Here is a 22,305-nt window from a genome sequence, read left to right as displayed (position 1 = left end):
AGGGGGAAACTGAGCAAATCATCATAGGAAACCACCAACTTAAAAAGATATACAGAAACACAAGGAAAAAGAAACAATGGAGATACAAAACAACCAGAAAAGAAAAGATTAAATGGCAGCAGTAAGTCCTCCTATATCAAATTTCACCCTAAATGTAAATGGATTGAACTCACCAATCAAAAGGCACAAGAGTGATTGGATGGATTAAAAAATAAGACCCAACTCTGTGCTGCCTTCAGAACACTTCCCTGAAAGAAATTAAAGAAAACACAAATGGGAAAACATCCCATATTCATGGATTGGAAGCATAAATGTTGTTAAAATGACTATACTATCCAAATTCATCTACAGATTTAGTGCAATCCCCATCAAAATGCAAGACATTCCTCTCAGAAATAGAAGCAACAATTCTAAAGTTTGTGTGAAACCACAAAAGACCCCAAATACCCAAAGTGATCCTGAGAAAAAAGAACACAGCCAGAGTTATCATAGTTCCCGATTTCAAACTATACTACACAGCCATAGTAATAAAAGTAGTATGATACTGGCACAAAAAAATAGATACATCAACCAATAGAGCAGAATAAAGAACCCAGAATTAAATTCTAGCATTTAGAGTCAACTAATGTTCTACAAGGAAGCCAAGAACATCCAGCAGGGGAAGGGCAGTCTCTTCAACAAATGGTGTTGTGAAAACTGGATAAACACATGCAGAACAATGAAATTGACCCCTATCTCACACCGCTCACGACAATCCACTCAAAATACATCAAAGACTTAAGGGTATGACTTGATACCATAAAATTCCTGGAAGAAAACATAGGGAAGAAACTCATCAATATTGATCTTGACAATGATATTTTGGACATGACGCCAAAAACGTGAACAACCAATGCAAAAATCAACAAATGGGAGTACATCAAACTCAAAAGATTCTGCACAGCAAAGGAACCACAAGAAGATGAAATGGCAACCTACAGAATAGGTGAAAAATTTTGCAAACTATATATCAGATAAGGGGTTAAAATCCAAAATCTATAAAGAACTAACACAACTTAGGTTGGTGCAAAAGTAATTGCGGTTTTTGCAATTATTTTTAACCTTTTAAACTGCAATTACTTTTGCACCAACCTAATAACAAGAAAATAAACCAATTAAAACTGGGCAGAACTAAATAGACATTCTCCCAAAGAGGACATCAAACTGACCGACACATACATGAAAAGATGCTCAACATCATTAATCATCAGAGAAATGCAAATCAAAACCCCAGTGAGAAATCACCTCACACCTGTTAGAAAGGCTATTATTAAAAAAACAAGAGCCCTCCGGTGCTGGTGAGAATGTAGTGGAAAGGGAACCTTTATACATTGTTGATGGGAATTAAATTAGTCCAACCACCATGGAAAACAATATGGACGTTCCTCAAAAAATTAAAAATAGATCTACCATATAATCCATCAATTCTACTCCTAGGTATATACCCAAAGGAAATGAAAACAGGATTTTGGCAAGATATATGGACACCCACGTTTATCACAGCATTATTCACAATACTCTAGATAGGGAAACAACCCAAGTGCCCGTCAGGGATGAATGGATAAAAAAAGACGTAGTAACATATATACAATGGAATATTATTCATAGTTGAACATTTAGGCACATTATGCTACGTGAGTTAAGTCAGACAGAGAAACTCAAATACTGTATGATATCACTTATATATGAAATCTAAAAAGATAAATAAGTCCTACCTGTAAAAAAAAAAAAAAACAGTGAAATTATGGTTACCCTGAGGGATAAGGATGATGGGGGGTGTTTAGGGGTACAGACTTGTAACGAGTAGTAAATAAGCCATAGAGATCTCAATGAATATAATTAGTAATACTGTACTGTGATGATATAAAATGATAAAGATTGTTTCAAAGGCAAGCAGATTATATATATAACTGTATCAAAGTAGCACTCTGTACCCCTTAAACTTATAAATTGGAACATATCACATTCATCAAATGAAAATAAATAAAATAAATAAATTTTTAAAATAAAAGTTTTCAGTGGGAGTAAGTACATAACAAGAGTGAATTTTCCATCCCCTCTGATGATAATCCAACATCATGCCTTTGTGTGCGTTGTATTTTCCCCCAATAATGCTCTTCCTCTCACTGTCTTCCCTTAAAATTCTGTCCAGCCATTGAGGCTCAACCTAAAATCCTTTTGTTGTCCGCCAAATCTGCATAGGCTCCCTCATGTGAAATTCCGTGGTGCGGTTTGTCCCTGCATTATGCCACTCTCCATTTCCACCTTGTATTATAGTGCTTGTGTATACAATATACTTACTTTCCTAGGCTGGAAGCTCTTGAAAGGCAGTGAGTAGAATCTTATTCATCTTGTGTTTCTCACAGTGCTGTGTATATAACACATGCTCAATAAATGTTAGTTCACCACTAGAGTTTTGCAAGGAGCTGTAAAGGAACAGTATTTCTGTGTGAGAATCGGAGCTTCTGTGCCTCACCGGGCTGTGCCCTGCTACTGTAGTTTTAGGCATGACTAACGGTAAATCAAGAACAGGATGGATGGAAGGAGAACTGACTCTGGGTGTTGAACACACAATGTGATCTATAGATGATGTATTACAGAATTGTACATTTGAAACCTATGTAACTTTATGAATCATCGTCACCCCAATAAACTGTAATTAAAAAAAAAAGACCAGGATGGAGAAAGCCGTCTGTGAGCCCAGTCCTGTGCAGCATGCTGCCCAGGCCTTATGGTTAAGGGGTTCCATGCAGGGTGGTTCTCTGTCAGTTCATTACGTAGCACCCACTGATGTGGATTCTGTTGTTTTATTCTGGGCAGACTTTTCTATTTCAGAGAGTTTTCTATTAAAAGCCAGAAATCTTCTGTGAATGCTGGTGCATAACAATTAATACCTTTGGCATCGGTGAGCTTCTGAACCAGGATGATAAAGAATCAGTTTGTGGGGAAGTTGGAGAGAGAGGAATCCAGGGGAGGGCTAAGGAGTTAGGACCAGGGGAAAGGAAAGAGTGTGTGCTGTTGAAACCGGAGGATTCCACAACACATTTCAACTTCACCATCGGAAGGGGACAGGCAAGCTCTTGAAATGTGCCCTGAAAGCTGGGGTCCACATAGTCTTAGGTCCCATTTACCATTTATTGACCCTCTATTTCCTACCTACTGATTATCTAGTTCACGAATATTATCTCGAAACCTTAACATTGCTTATAAGGTAGGCATAATTACTCCACTTTCCAAATGAGAAAATTGTGAGTCAGGAAGGTTAAATTGGCTGGTTACAGTTGACCATCTAGGAAATAGAAAGATTTGAACACAAAACCTGATTTTTTTCCCCTCTGTGTTACGTATGCTTGCTGCCTTTTTAAGTAGGTGGCTTTTATTAGCCAGCTGGACATAGGGAAAAAGACAAGAAGGCATAGAAATCTTCTTATAAGTCAATTATATTCTTAATGCTGTTGCCATGGTATTCTTTCAGAAACTCAAATTGCTGTGAGAAACTCAGTGTTACCCCTTTCTGACGTGCTATTGGCCTTGCGAGAGAATAGGACAGGAAACGTGATGGCTAATCTTCCATCTCTCACCAGGAGGAAATTTAGTTAGTGTCTTTGTTTTTGTACAAAAGGAAAACAAAATGAATCTGTGATATGCAAATGAATCCCTCACCCATTTGTTAATTTCTACTGTTTACTCAAAAATAGGAAACACCAGGCCTGTGATACATCATCTTTTGTGCACTTGGCACCTCTCATCATGAATCATATTAATCTGCTCAAACTAACAAGGATTAATTGCCTTGGTAAGGCAACCTGGCATTGAAATGATATATTGCCCAGACAGCTTGGAATTTGGCCACTCATAAATCTCATCTGTTTGTTGCTTTCTTTCTGTTTGTCTCTTTCTCTGACAGATGTGTGCCCAATCACTGTGAGCATGGTGGGAAGTGCTCGCAAACGTGGGACAGCTTCAAATGTACTTGCGATGAGACGGGGTACAGTGGGGCCACCTGCCACAACTGTGAGTGCCAATTTATCTCACTTGAAACTTGTAATTGCACGAAAGTCCCAGGTCTTCCACTGTGCTTTAAAACTCAGCAACCTGCGTAATGCACACACCAACTCACTTGATTCTGAAGAACCCCGATTTGTTGTTGTTTCGCCAGAATAGTAGTCTCGTTGCCAGAATATATCCTTTCATGCCTAATGACTCAAAAAGAAGGACCAACATTTTCAATGTTCCAGAAACATGTAGTAGAAATCGGAATGCTGACCTTGGATTTGACTCTAGGTGTCTCAGCTACGTCTGGCTGGATAGACTGCTGGGAAAATTGTTAGCGTGATTTCTCGGACCAGATCCTCATATATCAGCTCATCAGAGAGGCAGAGTGTAATTTGAACATTGAGTTTCTTGGGAAGTAGTTGTCTCATGCTCTGTCAACTACTTGGCCGCATTTTTTTAAATCAGAAAAATGAGTCAGAAAGTGAATGAAATCCATTGAAGTTATATATCTAAAATAAAAATACAAGAAGACAATTGTTTTTAATATTAAAAATAAAAAGTAACATGCCAAGAGGACTAGTAAAACTCAGATGGGCCTTGTTTTACATAATAGCTTTACCTGAAAAGGTAAATCAAAATTATTTTTTTTAATTCGAAGAATATTTTTAAGTGAATGCTAACTGTATAATTGTAACACTGATTTTCCAAAAATGCATTGCTGTTTACAAAGCACTTTTGAAAACAGATTTGCCATAAAAGATAGAGTTGAAAGAAGGTCACCTGTTGTGGGGTGTGTGTGTGCGTGCATGAAGGAAGGAAGGGGAAGAGAAAGAGGAAGGGGTTCAACGTCCTTCAGTCTTCTCTCAATATTCTGAAAAACTGAAAATCTAATATCTAAACCCTCTAATTATACAGACTGCTTTCTCTTTACTTCACTTTTTAGGAAATAAGCAATATATTATCAGAGTAGAGTTCTGGGGACAGTAAAAATGCTAGATAGTTCCTTAAGCCTTTTTATAGCACTATTTAGTCATGTGCAGGCCTCAAACAAGTTGTAGTCAGGCCTCAATTTATTTTATGTACTTATTAATTTGTTTAGAAATATATTCATAAACAGGAGACAAAAAGAACTTCTAGAAGAATTAACATTAATAGCAAGATGCACAAGACAATAAAAACAGATAGACAGTAGATTCATCATCTATAAAGCACTTATATGCAGGTTTGTGAAAAAGTATTTTCGTAAGTAAAGAACAAAAGTGAAATTGAAATTAATTAGAATAAAGGAGTTAGGACTAAAATTGTTCCTTTCCAATCACATCACAGTGTTAACTTTCAGCATATGCTATTCATTATATGATATATAATGTTTGAAGTAAGTTACTTTGATGAAACTAAGTACTTTCACTCTACCAGTATGATTTACATATTGTGCTATAAATACCACATTTTATCTACAAGGGATCTTGTTTCTGAATATGGACATTCTAACAAAAGACGAAGAGCAAGACATTGGTAGTGGTTACAACTGTTCCCTATCTCGCTGACTACTTTGATGTTGAATGGAAAAGCAAATAATGATTTTCATAGCTGCTTCCTTCATTAAAATATACAGTAAAGAAAAAGATTTTTAAAATATACTTTTTTTTTTTAATTTTTAAGAACACGCTACTGGTTGAATAGTTGAGTTTTTTAAAGAGTAATAACTCCAAGTATTAAAAATTCCCTAAGTGTGTTTAGGTTTGACTCTAGTGCAAGCTTTAAGTGTAAAGGAGGAAAATCATATCCTCTTTGCTTCTCATTTCTATTCATTCCTTATTCCATTTTTGTGTCCATAACGGTAGAATTATCCATTTTAACAATGAGACCCTGATCCCTTGTTGTGTTCTCTAAATGAGGCCAAAATCTTGAAAGTCGAGTGTGTGACTAAATAAAGGTTTACAAGACCGTAGTGCATAATTCAAGAAAGGGTTGATTGGACACTATTTTCTTGTGAAAAATTATACCTTGCATTTTGTTGATGGGTAAATGCTTCCTAATAAGCTGGAAGACTTGATATATCTCGTTCTTTGTTAGTTCCATGGATTAGTTAAAAATTGGGAGGGTCTGGCCCAGCACATAATAATGCAGAAACATATAACATATGTCATTCAGTTGTATACAGAATCAACAATTTTGCATTTTTGCTTAGTGCCTGCACTGATGGCAAGAACTCTGATGTGAAAAGACACCGGCTTCTTTCTATAAGGTTACACAGCTGTGTGCCCTTGCAGCAGCCATTTGCCTTCTCTTGCACTCCTTTATTCTTCTGGTGACAAAATGGCTACTGAGGTCTCTTCAGTTCTAAAAGCCAATGAGCCAAGACTTCCAGTTGCTTATTCCGTCTTCTGTGGTATTGAATTTTGATAGTATTATTAAGTATTTTACCTCATTATTTTTCTGCAGAGGACCAAGCATCACTTTTGAAAGGGAGTTACGGTCATTTTATAATAGTACTACTTTAACAAGGTAAAGGCTGGCTGACGAAAGTCCAAAGTTTAGTATAACTAAATATTCAGTAGAGGTTCAAACAATACAGTTAGGCTACAAACTATTTCAGCATATTTTCTACGCTGGTCCAGGCTCAGTCAGGATGAGATAGCTATTTCTCACATGACCCATGATCCTTCAGGCCAGAGCTTATAGCTCAAGATGGAACCTAGAAGCCCTTTCTTGATAGGTCCCACTGCCTGAGCTTGAACTTGGCCCTTAAACTCTTTGAGCTTCAGTGTTCTCCTGTGTGCAGTGGGGATAGTCACAGCACCCCCGTAAAGTTATTATAAGATTGAATGAGGTGATTTATGAAAAGACACTGAGATGAGCTTTAGCATATGTTAGTACTCAATCTATTTTGCCATTTCATCTTTTTCAGAGTAATCATCCCTTCACTTTGAACTTCTACATCAATAATTGTCCATATCACACAATTTGTCATTTAATTTCATGCTGCCATTCATTGTTGGCGGTCATTTCTATGGCAGACTTGGGCGTGAAGTGAATCATTAATTGGTTTCCATAGGTTTTCTTTCTTCTTTTTCATTTTTTAATTTTTTTGCAGAAGAATTGAAAGTGATCTGGATATGTCCTAGATCTATATCCATTTGTTTACTTGTTAGTTTATACATAGTGAATTTATTGTCAAACAAAGTCTATGTAGGGTTTAGAGGTTTGCCATTTACAAACCACTCACTCTCCAGAGGAGTCAGGATGTCTTCCTTTGGGTGAGGAAATTCCCACTGGGAAAGCCAAAGATCCCAGATCTTTGGAAAGGGAAAGCCAGTTTTTCTTGTCCCCAAACTGAAGAGGCTAGTTAGTGACAAAATGTAATTACATAAAATTGTTTCCGTTTGTACTTTTTTAAATTTTCTTACGCTGATATTCCATTCTCAATGAATTTCTAAGAACTGACTAGTAGCATATCAGAACATAAATCATGACAGAAAGTACAACGAGCATGTGGAATCGTATATTTGTTTTGTTATATGAACTTGTCCCTACTTTTCTCTCCCAAATGTATAAGAATGTGTCTTTCTTATGAGCAAAACTTTTGTGTTTATAGCTACAGTCTTTTCTCTCAGTGCTGCTATCTAGACGCTTTTCAATTGGTCTCCAAGCTTACTTTCCAATACTTTAAATGCTCTTTAGGATCTAATTATCATCTTATTATTTTCACATGTGTTTCTCACACTTCATAATTATGGCTCAAATTTACATAAATTGAATTTTAAAAACCATCCCTTATCTCAGCGCGCGCAGATATCTTTTTCTCTTGCCGCTGTCTTCTGCCTGTGAACACAGTCATTCTCACATATAATAATGGTCCCTTGTGTGGAACCACCCGAAAAATACCCAGAAAGTCCTCAATAATATGAAAATGTTTGGCTATTTTTCACAAGTGCAAGAGGATATATGACAGATATAAGCAATGTTTAGGGGTGGGAATTTTTAAGAATTATTAAACGCCAGACCTTCATTCTGAGAGAAAATATTTTTCCAGATATCTTTTTATTAGAGGAGAGAGTCTCAATTCCCAGATGTAGAGACATGACTCTTTCCACAACTAGTAAGAAGAGAGAAACTCAAAGGCCTACCCAGAATTCTTTTCAATTTTACAATTACGTGATTTCTGAATTCTGAATCATTGAAGGAACAGGTGCTGATGTTTCCCCACGAATTCAAAACGAAAATGTTTACTAGCCAATGTTAGAGGGGAAAAAAATGAAATTTAAAAGGAAAATATTCTACATGCTGTAGTTTGGAGCTATTACTCTTGGTCCATAAATTTGTAAATGATAAATTACTTTGCATCTTATTGCTGCACACAAGAAAAGTGCAGTGGCTTTCAACAGGTCACACCACATTGTTTATAAGCCATTATACGCATACGTAATTTAATTCAGAGCATCATTTTTAAAAAGAAATTAATCCTGCTAACATAGAGCATCAACACGTAGATTTATTAGGGCAGGAAATGTGGTACCTCTATCCATTTGGAACTACCAGGCTAAGACATCAGTGAAGACAAGTTGGAATTTGAGAATCGCTACCCATGCCTTGCACGTCGCCCCCGCCCCGCCCCCCCACCCCACCCCAAGAAGTCATTGAATAGAATCCTGGCTTTACAGAACTGGATTGCATCCCACAGCTGTACATTCATCTGGCTTATAAGGACCTTCTTGGTGTGAGTAGGTCTTTCACCTGGTCTTCTGCCATACATTTCCTCCTTTCCTCCCCTCCAATCCCACTGGCCTCTTTTCGTTTTTTTTCATACATGCCCTGTACCCTCTCCCTGTCCCCACTCCCTGCCACCATCACCACCACAGGACTTTCACACGTCCCCTCTCTCTGCTTTGTCTGCTACATGCCTGCTCGCCCTTCAGGTCTCAGCTCAGTAGTCACCTCCTTAGGGAAGCTTTCCGTGACCCCGTAATTATGTCAACTCCTCTTATTCTAAGACATGTATCTCTCTCTTAACGCTAGTGATGGTTGTGGTTGTATTACTTGGGATTCTTTAATAATATCTGCCCCCTCCACTGGGCTAGAATATCTTAGAGGAGACAGTGTGAGGTGCTGCCCATGACTTTATCCCCAGGGCCCATCCAGCACATGTATGTTATGTGCTCAATGAATATGTACTGAATCAGAGTGCGTGAATGGCAGAGAACGTAATGAGCATCAAGAGCCATTTGAAAACATCAGTATCCTTTATACAGATTTATGAAGATAGTGAAGTTATGAAGAGAAAGAGTGAATCTAAAGGAATAAAAGGAAGACAGAAATGGGAGCTAGAGAATAAAAGATGGATTAAGGGAGAGCAGAGAGGGTAACAGGGGTAATAACAGCAGAAACAACCACAGAAGCGTAAAATGACAAGAAGTTATTTTGACAATTCAAAATGTGGGCAAACAAATGTACAGGTTTCAAGTAATCTTTGAGGAAAGCACTGTGTCTTGTTAAGTCCCCATTCATTAACTTGTGGAAACATATAATAATAGTAGCAAAGTAAGTTGCAACCAAAAAATGGCATCTTAGGTAATAGAGTGTAGTCCACATCTGTGCTGGCTGATTGATGAGCTATTTTAAAATAGATGCACATATATTTAAATATTGACTAGCTAGTGAACGACCAAAAAAAAGTTTATTTTAAACGTGATGCACAATTTGAATAAGATGGATTTAATCTTTTAATTTATCAAGTACGATCATGTATATTCTTGCTGTGGGGAAATTGCAGAGAGGGAAAACATCTCAGGGTTAGAAGTCAAGTGTTCTGATGTCAGATCTCAGCTCCTCGGGCAACATGGCGAACCTCACTTCTGCAGCAGCTGAACTTGCCTAGTTGTGGGATAAGAGAGTCTCTCCTACACCTGTAACTGTGCTGTTATCCTCAGACCCTCTTAGCCCATTAGTCTGGATTTCACTTTTACCCAGAAAGAGGGAAGACATCTCTTCTGGTACATGCGATGGGCCTCTGACAACAATAAAATGAGAAATATTAAATTTAGTCCTCTTCCTCCCCGCCTCCTTCCCCCGATCCCGTGTATTGGCTTTGTGTTTTGGACAATCACTTAACCTCTCTGAACTTAAGGGACATGCAAAGAAACGTTGTCTCTTGAAGTGCTTTGTAAATTTAGAAAACATCGCATTTCTTTTTGTAACTTTTATTCTACCACGAAGTCTTTCAAAACAGCCCGACAGATTTTTGTCTGATTGTAAGTAGCTTCTGGCCACTGAGCACTAACGTAGTTGACTCCTAAGGAAACGGTCAACAGGTGCCTCAGTATTCCAGCTAATCCTCACTGAGAAGATAAAAGGCTTTATCAGCAAATACACTGGCCCCACAGGCTGATTTACACATACAGGGTGAATCTGCTCTTTCTAATGTCGCCGTGGCGATCAGTAGCCAGATGGTGCTTCTTTCTTACCAAGTGAACAATCACCAGGTTCTTTCCCAAGTTTACCTCCCACTCATCTCCCCATTCCATGTCCTGCTTCTAGAACTCAGTGGGTGCTTGTCGTTAGGGAGTGGCTATGGGCCTCGGAGTGTCTGTGCTTCGCACCATTTATTTACTTTTTCTCCATTCGGCACTGTGTGGAGAGCTGACTCCATTCTGCATATGGGGTAGGTGCTGGGATGTGGGGTAGAGAAAGGAAGACGGCGGGACAAGCCAGATGTGGTGTTAGCTAGCCCCCTCCAAAGAAGTGTCTCGTTCCATTAAAGTCCTAATTATTTTAATCCATTTCCACACTTCTGGTGCGTTGGGATCATGCACTGAGGGTACATTGTACGGCATGCTTACCTTTCATCGTCTAGGTTGATACTTTTCATGCTTACAAAATATGTATGCATGTAATTATATGGGAAATTATTTAATGTCATATCACAAATTCGTTGCCGTTCTAAGCAACTGTTTCCTCTTTTCAGATTATAGTGTCAGACTATTTATTTCTGTTTTTGTTTTGGTTTTTCCTTGTCAGATGGACAGGGAGAAATCAGCGTGAGGAGAATGCAGGGTCAGCATGGTGTTGGGTGGAGCGTGCAGTTTTCTATAGAATGTGTACCAGTGCGATAACAATAAGCCTTGCCTGGTTGTGAGAATTCTCTAATGAGAAACTCACGGTCTCACCAGAGCCAAGGCATTTGGAGAAAGAGGGAAATGACAAGTGGTGTCCCTTTCTGATATCACGCTCATTTACACAAAGAAACCATCCCAGCAGCTCCTTTACTCACATTTTCGCCTGGCATCCACAGAGAAAATGAGATGGAAAAACACAAAAAGTGCTACCTGCGTAGAAATGTTGGAAGGGGATTTAGAGTCCATCCTATCTCCCGGCTGCAACCAAATAAATTACAATGGATTAAAATAGTGCAGGTCATTTGGAGAAACGCAGCCCAAGGACCTTTACCTTTCTGAGGCAGCCCAAATTTCAGATTAATCCCTTCTGTGATGCCTTGCTTTGGAAAAGGTGGCTAAGATGAACCATAGAAAGAAAGGATTTAATTTTAGCTTTACAAAGACTCTTTCAATAGTTTCAAAAATACATCTCTCTCTTTGAATAAAGAGCCGGTGCAAAAAGTTGATCTCCACGTGCCTAATAGCAAGCAGCCTGCTCCAGAGCTGAGCTGGGATCCTGAGAGATTCTCAGAGGCTTGGCAATGCCAGTGCCGGCCCTGAGGGAGCTGAGGTTCTTCATTCAACAGCCCTGTTGTCTGAATCCCGATGGCTGTCTCACCCGAGGTTCAGAGTAAAGAGTAAAGGGGATAAAACACACTCATTCCTGCCCCTTTTCCAAGTTCAGCTGGGGGAAAGAAGGGAAGAGAGGAGACCTGTTTAGTGGGATGATAAAGAAGGAAACTCCAGAGACTTTTGTATCTACTCAAAAAACAAGAGAGGAGAATGACAGTTAAAAATAGTACGTCTTTCTCCTTTGATCCTTTTAGTGTTCCCCAAAGCAAACATTTTTTTTTTTTCCCCTCTCATATTGACATCAGTCGCTGTGTTCCTACAGCACGTCTTGAGCTTTACAAATCTGGTGTGTGGGACTATCTCCAGTTCACAGATGTTTTCCATTCATTCGGTAATATTCTGCGTCTATTTTGAATGCAGCATACTAAGTGGCTACAGAAATACAGACAGGAGCCCGCGTCCTTCTGCAGTAGATAAGGTTGTTGCACAAGGAAGCGGGACCAACTGTTGGGACATATTAATACTCGTATTAGTAGAGAGTCCTGAATATTTATGTACCAAACTGGTGTTAAGGCCGGTATTTGAACATGAGAGAGAAACCACTATAAACCTCGATGGATGGGGAAAGTTCCAGGAGGAGCTGCGCCCTGAGCTAAATTCTTGTCAGGTTGATAACTCAAACTGGGACTAACAGGGACAATGTGGGAAGTGGCCCAGCGGAAGCAGAAGTCCAAGCACAGAAATAACCTGAGACCGTTCCTTTGTTGTAGACAGCTAATGCCACTAAAGGCAAATGCTTCCCGTGGCAAGCACAGCGGTTGCCGAGGAAATTTTGCTAGTTCACTTTTTGGGTGTTCTCGCCTCTGACTGCTTCAAATTTTAGTAAAACGTTTTATTTGAAAATCTTTTCCCTTAGCCAAGTAACGTAAAATACTGTAAATGTGTATGCATTTGACTAAACAATATGGTCTTTTATTCAAGTAAAGCAAGAAAAAGATGCAGGGGTTTGGGGTTCCTTGTTCTCATCAAGTCATTTTGTCCCAAAGCTGCCATGGTAGCTCCTGCTTGCAAAATATGCCTACCCTACTCTGGAAAGACGTTTCTTGCCATCACAGATGCTGGCACCAAATGCCAGACGATATTGGCACATGCAAAATTGCTGTCGTTGCTCATTAGCAGGCATCAGAATGTCCTAATAAGACTTTCTGCCGTTATCCAAACCCATCGAGATGTCAGTTAAACATGTCTCTCTTACTAGGTCGTATGATCAACTTTTACTATGCTCTGTCAGGCCAAGTGTGGCCATCCAGTTAGACTGAATCAAAAACAAAACAACAACATAACCACATCTAAGAGTTTGGCTGTGGAAGGGAAATTCTTTCCGTCCCTTCATCCATCCATCCAGCCAGCAATGGAATTCAGAGCTCTAGACAACCCCATGTGTGTTTTCCAGCATATGGCTATCTGCTGCTGAGATGGCCCTCTTAAAGAATGTTTGAGTATTTAGTACAAAGCATATTCTTACTCAGAAAATGCTAGCACATTAAAACTCCTTAATGGTTTCCGTGACATAGGTATAGGCTTTCTGAAATAATAAAAACCTGAATTTTTGTGGGGCCAGGCTGATTATTCTGGAAGTTCCCCAAGCACTTGAGGCTAGGTGAATGGAACAAGCTTTGTTCATCTGTTGTCCAAAGGATTACCTTTTTTCCTTTATGTAATTCTTGAAATCAGGCTGACTCGTGCTGTGTGAGAGAGGAGAAAGTATCCAGAACGTCCACGAGACTCTCAGGAATGGCCACTGTCTGGCTTCCCACTGCCGTGGTAGCTCTGGGAGAGACATCTCAGGTCTGCACACTTGTTAGATGCCCTTGAGGAAGGCAGGTGGGAAACCGCGGGTAGCAGTACGTGTTTCCTCACTGCCACTGGAAACGTCTACTGCTCTGATCACGGACCTTCCTCGCTGGGGAAACATGAGCTATGGTAGAAAAACTGGCCAGCCAGCCAGAGGCCAGTCATATAGAGGGTACTCAGGGCTCAGGACTGGGAGAGGAAGCAGAATCAGTGTGTGACGGGCAGCAGACACGCAATGGACACGGAACGAATCCTCCCCTTCTCCCGGATGCTGCACTCCCCACTTAGGACCTCATTCCCACTAACACCAGGTGAAGTGTGGCATCAGCCCTGTCTTACAACTTGTGCTCTGACTCAGTGGCATCGCCGCAGCTCCACTGACTAGAGGTCATTTGCACTAAGCTTCGTTTCTGTAGCCTCAGCTAGGTTTGAGGGCTAACACGGTGTAGTAATAAAAATAAGGGAACAGAATGCTTCATCGAGCAGGAAAAATATGGAAGACAAGTTTAGTGAGAAGCATTTGAATTGCTATTAGCAATCACGGAAGAGAACGTATTAATAGAAAACATTTTCCCATCCCTCTTATACACATAAATTCGATGTTGAAAGACCTTACACGTAGTGAAAGCATATTAAAGACCAAGTAATATTAAACATTCTAAGGGACTTTGAATTAGGATTTTAGTTTGCATTCAAAATGGTGCTTCTTTTTCATGCTTGTCACCCCCCTGTGTTTTCATGTACTACCTATCTTAAGATGAGATAAATGAATAATGGGCCCCAAATTCTACCCCATGTGGTTCCTTAGCTAAGGCATGGATTCACTTTGACACCTAACATCAATTTCACATGTGGTGCTCACAAAACACATTTAATCTGCATAAACTGTAATTTTCACGCTGTGATCATTTAGATTCCAACAGCCTCTATTGATTAGTTTAAGAAAACTGTTTCCATTGTGCCTTTTTAATGAGAATGCCCAGTGGAAAGTCATACTAGAATCTCTGAGAACTTTTTGTTTTTCAAAAGTGCAACAAAAAAAAACGATGATGGTTGGATGGGCTTCTTGTCAACAGACTTTAAAAAGAAAAATTAAGAATAAATAGACAAAGTTTGAGGCGGGGTAGTTTAGTAGATCTTTTGAAATACTTATTGATAGAATAGCATATTAAGATTAAAAGCTATGCCTGAAAAACGAAATGATGCCCTAAAATGCTGCCTTCTTACAGTTTTCTTATCAGAGGTCTGAGACCACCCCAATTTTCTGGATTTTGTAACAGTTCGCTTCCCCAGTATGTGGCTTCCTGTTCCCAAAAAAGGGAGACTTTACGCAGAGGTGGTGGGGCGAGAGAAGATGCAGGAGGACTCGGTAGGAGGGGGTGGGAAGAGAAGGAAGAATGTTTTAACCTCTGAACTGCAAGACTAGTTAGACTAGACTTTGCCGGTCCCTTACTTTCCTGCAGTGTGATATGTGACTGGAGAAAGAGAAGGCTTTGTGCATCTTTCCAGCAGCCCTACAGATCATGTAAATACAGTTTAGAAGAAACAGAAGTGTATTTACTTGTAAAGTAACTTCCTGCCTTAGATTTAAATAGAGAGGGTGCCCTCAAAAATGTGTACATACGTTAAGAAAGGAAAAAACTTTATTAAAATTGTAATATTCAATATATACCAATAACAAAAGGTGAATACAAGTCATGTATATACATTTTTTTGGCACCCCGGTATATACTTAAGGTCGAAACGCAATTTTAAAGGGAAGGCAAACGAATAGTGGATTTTTTGTTTTTTGTTTTGTTTTTTTTCTGGACAAAACCAGAGCAAAATTTAAAAACAAAAACAAAAATTAATGGCAGTGAAAAGGAGTGACTGGCATAACGCTTCTTTTGGAGTAGTTTACGGATAAAATTGGGGATATGAATTAAAAGCTCTATAGTCTATCACTAGTATTGATTCTTTTCTCCATTATAAAGAAGAACATTCCATTCCTGAGAAATAATAAGAGATTTCAAATCCGTTATTAAAACTTCTCAAAGACAAAAGCACAAACATTTTTACACTAAAAATATTAATGCAAAAGTAGACCAGTCAGGTTTCTTACAAGTCACCTCCAATACAAAGATAAACACATTGACAGCTCTCGGACTAGATAAATCTCAACTAGAAATCAAATCAAATTCTTCACACTTGCTGAGGCGTACTTCATACAAGCCCCTCTCTAGGTCATCAGCAGTCACCTAACATTGAAATAAGCCCTGACGACTCACTGTAAGTTCTCCAGGACACGAGCATGTCTTTCTTAGCTCTGCACACAAGTGCCTAGCTCACTGCTCAGCACCTGGAAAGTATTAAATGAATGTTGAGCAACGGAGCTGTAATTGTGTCCGCAGGCATGCAGATCCACACACGCACACGTGCACACACACACGCATCGTACCTCACAAACAACTGTAAAGACATGCTTATCATGCTCTGAACTACACGATGGAGGATCTCTCGGTCCACCATAGCATCTAATAATAAGTTCCCTTTCGTTTCTCAGCAAGAGAATAACTTTTATTTGATAATGCCCCGATGCTTGGTCCATAATCATTCTTCTATGCCAGACTATGTTCTGTAGAAACTTGCATGGAAAAGGTTTCAGTGTCAGCAGGGCTGACTCCCACTTAAATGTTTGGGTGAATCAAGAGGCAAAAACTCTAGTTCATTCACCATCAGAGAAGTCGCTAAGCAGTAAAGGAGAGGCACTTTCTGTGCTTTTTCTTATAAATGACTTCAAGAGCTGAAATGCTATGTGTATCACTTTCCTAGTGCTGCCTTGACAAATAGCCACAAACTTTATGGCTGAAAACAACAGAAATCCATTCTCTCACTGTGCTGGAGACCAGAAGTCCAAAATCAGCGTTGGCAGGGCCGTGCTCCCACTGAAGCCTGCAAGAAAGAGACCCCCTTGCTTCTTCCTTCCTTCTGGTGGTTGCCAGCCATTTTTGGTGTTCCTTGACTTTTATAGTCTTACAACTCCAGCCTCTGCCTCCATCTTCACATGGTCTTCTTCCCTGTGGGACTGTGTGCCTGAATTTTCCTCTCTCTCATAAAGACACCAGCGATTAGATTCAGGGCCCGTACTAACCCGGTATGACTCAACTAACTACATCTGCAAAGATGCTGCTTTTTAAATACAATCACCTTTTAAGTTTCTCCACAGATGTAAGTTTTGCAGCTCACTACCCAGCCCACTGCACATACATGCTCACGTCCATCCCTGTGTACGTATGTACTTCCACACGTCCCCTCCTGCTTTCCGTCTTCTCACTTTTCCTTATATCCCACAGAACCCATCCCAGAATGCTCTTCTCCTTACGTTTACCACATGCAAACCGTATGCTCTGCAGGGTCTAGTTCAGACTCTCTTTTTATTTGGTGAAATTTTCTCTGATCCCTCAAACTTAAGATGATTTCTCTTTTTATTTTATTTTCCATAGACATGATCTGTATGACTTCACTGGCATTTATACACTTAGTTTTTGTTTTGTTTTTTTTCTCCCCGAAATATTTTGTTCACAGGTTTCCCCCAGAATTGTATGGGCATCAGTCAACTATCCCCATAGTCTTTCTTACACATCCTAGTGTTCAGTACTTGTCGATTATATTTTTAATTTGGAACATGCACTGGGGGTTGAAAGAACATTAATGGAAACAGAGATAAAAGTACATTAAGTATTGTACTTTACGTTCACTAGCTCACAGAGTCTTCACAATTGAGTCTGAGGAAGATGCCATTCCATTTTACAGATTCTAAAACAGGTGTTCCAAGGACATGGCAGAGTCCAAATTTCAAACCATTCTGTCGGTTTTGTGACATCTGTATTTTGCTATACTGCTTTCCTTCTGGCAAAGCGTTTCCAACTCCCAGAGCCTTGAAAATCCCTACAACACAGAGGCCATTTTGAGATGTGGCCTTGAAAAGTAGGTTTTCTACTGGGAAATGTAGTACAGTCCCACCCTACAGATTCTAATACTGGCCTCCACGTACACTCATCAGCTGTGGGGGCAAGTTAGGGAGCCTCTGGGTGAAACAGGCTTCTCACTTGGTACGGCATGTAGGCCTCCAACGGGCCTTGGCATGAGTTCATTACAATCACCTTGTTTTGTAGCGACAATAAAAAATCAGGGAAGAAAACATGCAGAAAACCTCAAAGAGAGACTGCATTTAAATGATTTTACAATTTGCAGTCTGTATTTGTGATATATATACATTACTGTAAACGTGTACGCCTAGGCCGTGTACCTATGTAACAGGTAGTCTACAACCCCATGGATCAGAAAGGCCCATTTTCAAGGTATTCGTGGTTAATGGAAACCTGCCTTTGCTCCCTGAGCATTTGGGATCTGACTAATGCCCTATACATGCACACATACACCCACGATGGTACAAACTCCAGCAAGTGGTCAGAGGCTGACTGTTTACAGGTTCCCATTTTTTATTTGATTTCTTGTTCATAAAACACCAATGCGATTTACACACCCACGCAGACTTTCCTCCTCTCCGTACAGGATGGAGACCCCAATGCTGCAGAGCTCACTGTAGGCTCCTGGCTCAGAAAAGGTTCTCTCAGCACTCTGCTGACATTATTTATGGCCCTAATGTACAAACCCAGAATAAAATGGAATTAAAACCCAAAGTTAATTTCAAGCTCCATTAGAAATTAAAGGTGTTGGGAAAGAAATCAATATTTGCCCAGTGCAAAATGACTAAATTCAAAGCAATTAATTCTATTATTTTGTAACTTGTAAAAACTCTAAAGGACCTTCAAACTATGAAAGGTGGTCACCTGCACACGTATACACGATATGTGACTTAAAATAATGAGAATGGTTTTCAGAAGCAGCACGCAAAAATCTATTTTATTACTTTACAGCCACACCATGGAGTATACACACTAAAATGTGTGTCTTCAAATAGAGCCAATTATTCTGGAAAATTCACGGCTATTTCCAGCAGTTGCCAACACTCAGTTGTAAATCTGGGGGGATTTAAGGAACAGAAACAATGCAAAACAGCAAAGAGATTTATTTAGATGGAATAAATGTATCCATTTTCTTCACTTTACTTTTTCTCTTTTCCAGCTTCTTTTTCTATAACGCTGAAGATTACCAAACAAATGACCTTAAAACGTTTTGGCTCCAACTAGTATGAAGTATTTTGCAACCTGTAGAGTTGTAGGTCGTAAAAGACATAAAACACTCAGTAAAAGCTTTTTCATGCCGGAATCGTTGCCCCTTCTTTCCTGTTCTGCCTTTTGGGGAAAGTCTGAATGAACAAATGGAACTTTTGCAGGTCTAGAAAGATCTAAGTCCAACAGGCCTGCATCAGACCTTGTAATGAGGGCAGGTCCCTGGTTCCTTCCCCCTCGCCCCAAAGAAGCCTGTGAGAACTGGCTCAAACACCTCTTTTTCAGTAGATTGGGGAAAACAATTGCAGAAGATAATGTGTGACTAAACCAGTTCTTAGCTAAGGAAATGTGATGAGCCTTCAGAAAACCTTCCTCTCTTGGTGATAAAAATAGTCAATATGATAAAGGCCCAGCAGCAATAGAAGAAGACACAGTCAGGCCCTGGGACCATTCTAAGTTCTTTGAGCAAGACAGAAGCATGTAATCATTGGCAGAAGCCTCCTGCCCTTCAGAATTCTAAATATTGACACATTCTTCCGGTGGCTAATACTCAACGCCTTGACCTTTCAAAAATGGCATCTTTCAAAATTCTGTTAGGTGTCTTTTTCTTAAAGGAAAATGACTCATCTGACCAAATGGTATCAAGTTGGATTTTAGGAGGTGAGCTGCTGGGCCACCAGGCCTGACCCTGGCTTTGTTGTTCTTCACTGGCTCTAAGAAACAACCGTGTCAGCAGACCATATTGATTTGGGACTCTCTTCACTTACCTGTTATTCAACGTTTCCTTCCTGCCTGGGATATTTGAAAAAGAGACTGGATACTGGAGTAAGACAGATTGGGATTCTAGCCCCAACTCTGTCACTTACTGTCTGTATGGCTCAAGGTGATGACAGTCTCCCTGAGCCTTGCTTCCCTCTCCTGTCAAAGAGAAATAGTAACACTCACCTGGGAAGGTGCTTTTTTGTTTTTGATTTTTATATTTGCTTCATATATATATATATATATATATATATATATATATATATATATTTGCATCATATATCTATATATCTATATCTATCTATCTACCTATCTATCTATCTATCTATCTATCTATCTATCTATCTATCCATCTGATGGATGCTCATTGCCAGGCATATTGTGGGCCCTGTAAAGTAGGAGACATTGGTGTCCTTCTCTCAGGAGAGCATCAGATATCTCACATGAGAGCCTGCAGGCAAACGTAAGTCAAGGGAGTGAAAGGAAGTCAGGAATGTCCGAAATTAGAAAGCAGGGGTGTGGAGAGACTAGGAATGAGGAATGGCATGTGTTTAAAAACTGTGAATCTCTCTCAACATCTCTCACCCTTGCAGCCGTCCTTCCTCGCTGTCCTCTTCCAGAGTCAGTCGGCCCCTCAGCATGGCCTCCATCTCACCTACTTCATGAGTCTGCTCGCAGCCGCGACCTCCATATTGGCAAATTGGTGCCAATTTACCTAAATGGGACATCCATAGTTACATATGTTTCCTTCTCCTTGTAGCAGTTTTCTTTGTTTTCGGTGACTCAACAAGCGCTTCATTGTGATTCAGTGTGATGGAAGCCACTGTGTTTCAATCTAGGTCCTGGGTTCTTCCCATTGCCTCCCCAGCCTTCTCAGGCCTTTCTTCCCCTTAGCACCCCAACCATGTCTTCAATTTTTGTTAATTATTAAAAATTCCTTTATTTATATTGCTAGTCCAGAGCATCTGGTAGATCCACTAAACTGCCTCGTGGACAGTGAATAGCACACAATAGGAATTTAATAAATATTTGTGGAATGTATGAATATCTCAATATCCTACATGTTGTAACCCTATATCAAACACAGCATATTGAAAACAAACTTATTCTTTCCCCCATTCCTCCTAGACTTACATTTAGAAACATTATGTACACATAGAAAATATTCACTACATGATACAAGCTCTTAGATGAAACTCATTAACTTACTATTAGAAAGTTACTAAATTACCTCCTAATTTCATTACAAAAATCCAAAAAAAAAAAAAAAAACTTGCATTAAAGGATAATTAGCTTTTTCATTAAAAAAAGAAACCAGCCTAAGGAAGAAAGAACCTCTTTCTTAAAGGAATGTATCATTAAGTAGTGAAATCATTACTTTATAAATTCTTGGATTTTTCCATTTTGGTGGCACCCCCTGAAATCACACCATGCTTGTTTTCCCTCATCTGAAGGCCAAGCATCAGCTCCCTCCATCAGAAGTTGAGGTAGCCGTTCCGACTCAGATCTCTGCTCTGACCATGGAGAAATCAGAAATCTACTGAAAAAAAAAAAAAAAAAAAAAAAAGTCACCCCCTTTTAAGAAAAATTCCAGATGCTATTAAAAATTATCCTTGTATTATATTTAAAATGGGGAAAATACAGTGATAATATACTTTGCTAGCATATTTCCATAAATATTATTATAATGCTGTTTAGGCACTAATAACTGTATAAGGCAAATAGATTTCTTAATTCAGCTCTCTAAGTATTTTGCATTTCTTAGATAAGTGAAGGTACAAGATAGGTGATAGATAGATCGATAGGTAGGTAGGTAGGTAGGTAGGTAGGTAGGTAGGTAGATAGACAGATGATAGATGAGGGATTTTTTACACAGATTTTATTTTATATTTTACATTTGCATAAAATATGTTTACATATTTTATATATAGAGATTTTTAAGTAGATTGCAATTTATTAGATCTGTAAAAGTGAAAAAATTGCTACTTATAAAAATCTACCATATATATTCTACCATATATATCTACCATATATATAATTTTCCAGCTTTCTAACATTTATAAACATGTTATATAAAATTGTTTTAATCAGGACAAAGTCACAAAATAAATGTAGTCCCACGCCTCAGGGAATGCAGATTTCCAGTTGAAAATGTTGATGACTTTGTATTAAGATTGTAGTTTTGGGATGGTATACTAATAATTTAATGAGAAGTAGAAACCAAAGTAAAATTTAACTATAGATCCTAAAATAAATAGCCCCGAATGGTTTCTTCTTGGAAAATAAAGTGTAATACTATTTCAACTATTACAATAGAGACAGAAGATTTACAAAATCTCCGTGAGTTATGAAAGATCAGACATTTTTGAAATGTTGTGAGAAAACTTGATAAAACACTTGTAATGTGATTGCAAAAAATGCACAGATATTTCCAGGGGCTGATAAAAATTATCTACTGCTAATTATGTGCTTTGTACTTAAAAACAAAACAAAACTACTCATGTATAGAACAACACATAGACCAAATTAATCATAGACTCAGAGTGATTCACTCTGTAAAGTTTACAAATTAATTAGCTTTCTCTTAATCTTTTCAATTAAAAAAGTGTTAAAACGTTCGTTTATTGCTTAGTTCAGTGTTAAAATGCTGGTTAATTGCAAAACATTATTAGGGGCTAATATTAAAATCCCACTTACAATAGTCAGGGAAACAAACACATTTAAAGTTGATTTGCAACTCCAGTTTTCCTAAGTCC

At 38.9% G+C, this 22,305-nt stretch overlaps 1 protein-coding gene across 1 annotated transcript in view; it reads left to right on the top strand.

The window, feature by feature from the left end:
* Positions 1-22,305, top strand: part of CNTNAP2 (contactin associated protein 2) — a 1,494,727-nt gene that overhangs the window by 934,023 nt on the left and 538,399 nt on the right. Inside the window, exon 11 of the mRNA XM_088799852.1 lies at positions 3,947-4,053. Within this exon, the coding sequence (XP_088655978.1) occupies positions 3,947-4,053 (107 nt within the window). The remainder of the gene's footprint in view (positions 1-3,946; positions 4,054-22,305) is intronic.

This window comes from Rhinolophus sinicus, chromosome 8 (genome assembly GCF_057876585.1).
Source record: "Rhinolophus sinicus isolate RSI-liver-muscle chromosome 8, RSI-T2T, whole genome shotgun sequence".
In the NCBI taxonomy this organism is placed as follows: Eukaryota; Metazoa; Chordata; class Mammalia; order Chiroptera; family Rhinolophidae; genus Rhinolophus; species Rhinolophus sinicus.
Note: the sequence above shows the minus strand (reverse complement) of the source record. Positions and strands in the feature narration are given on the sequence as shown.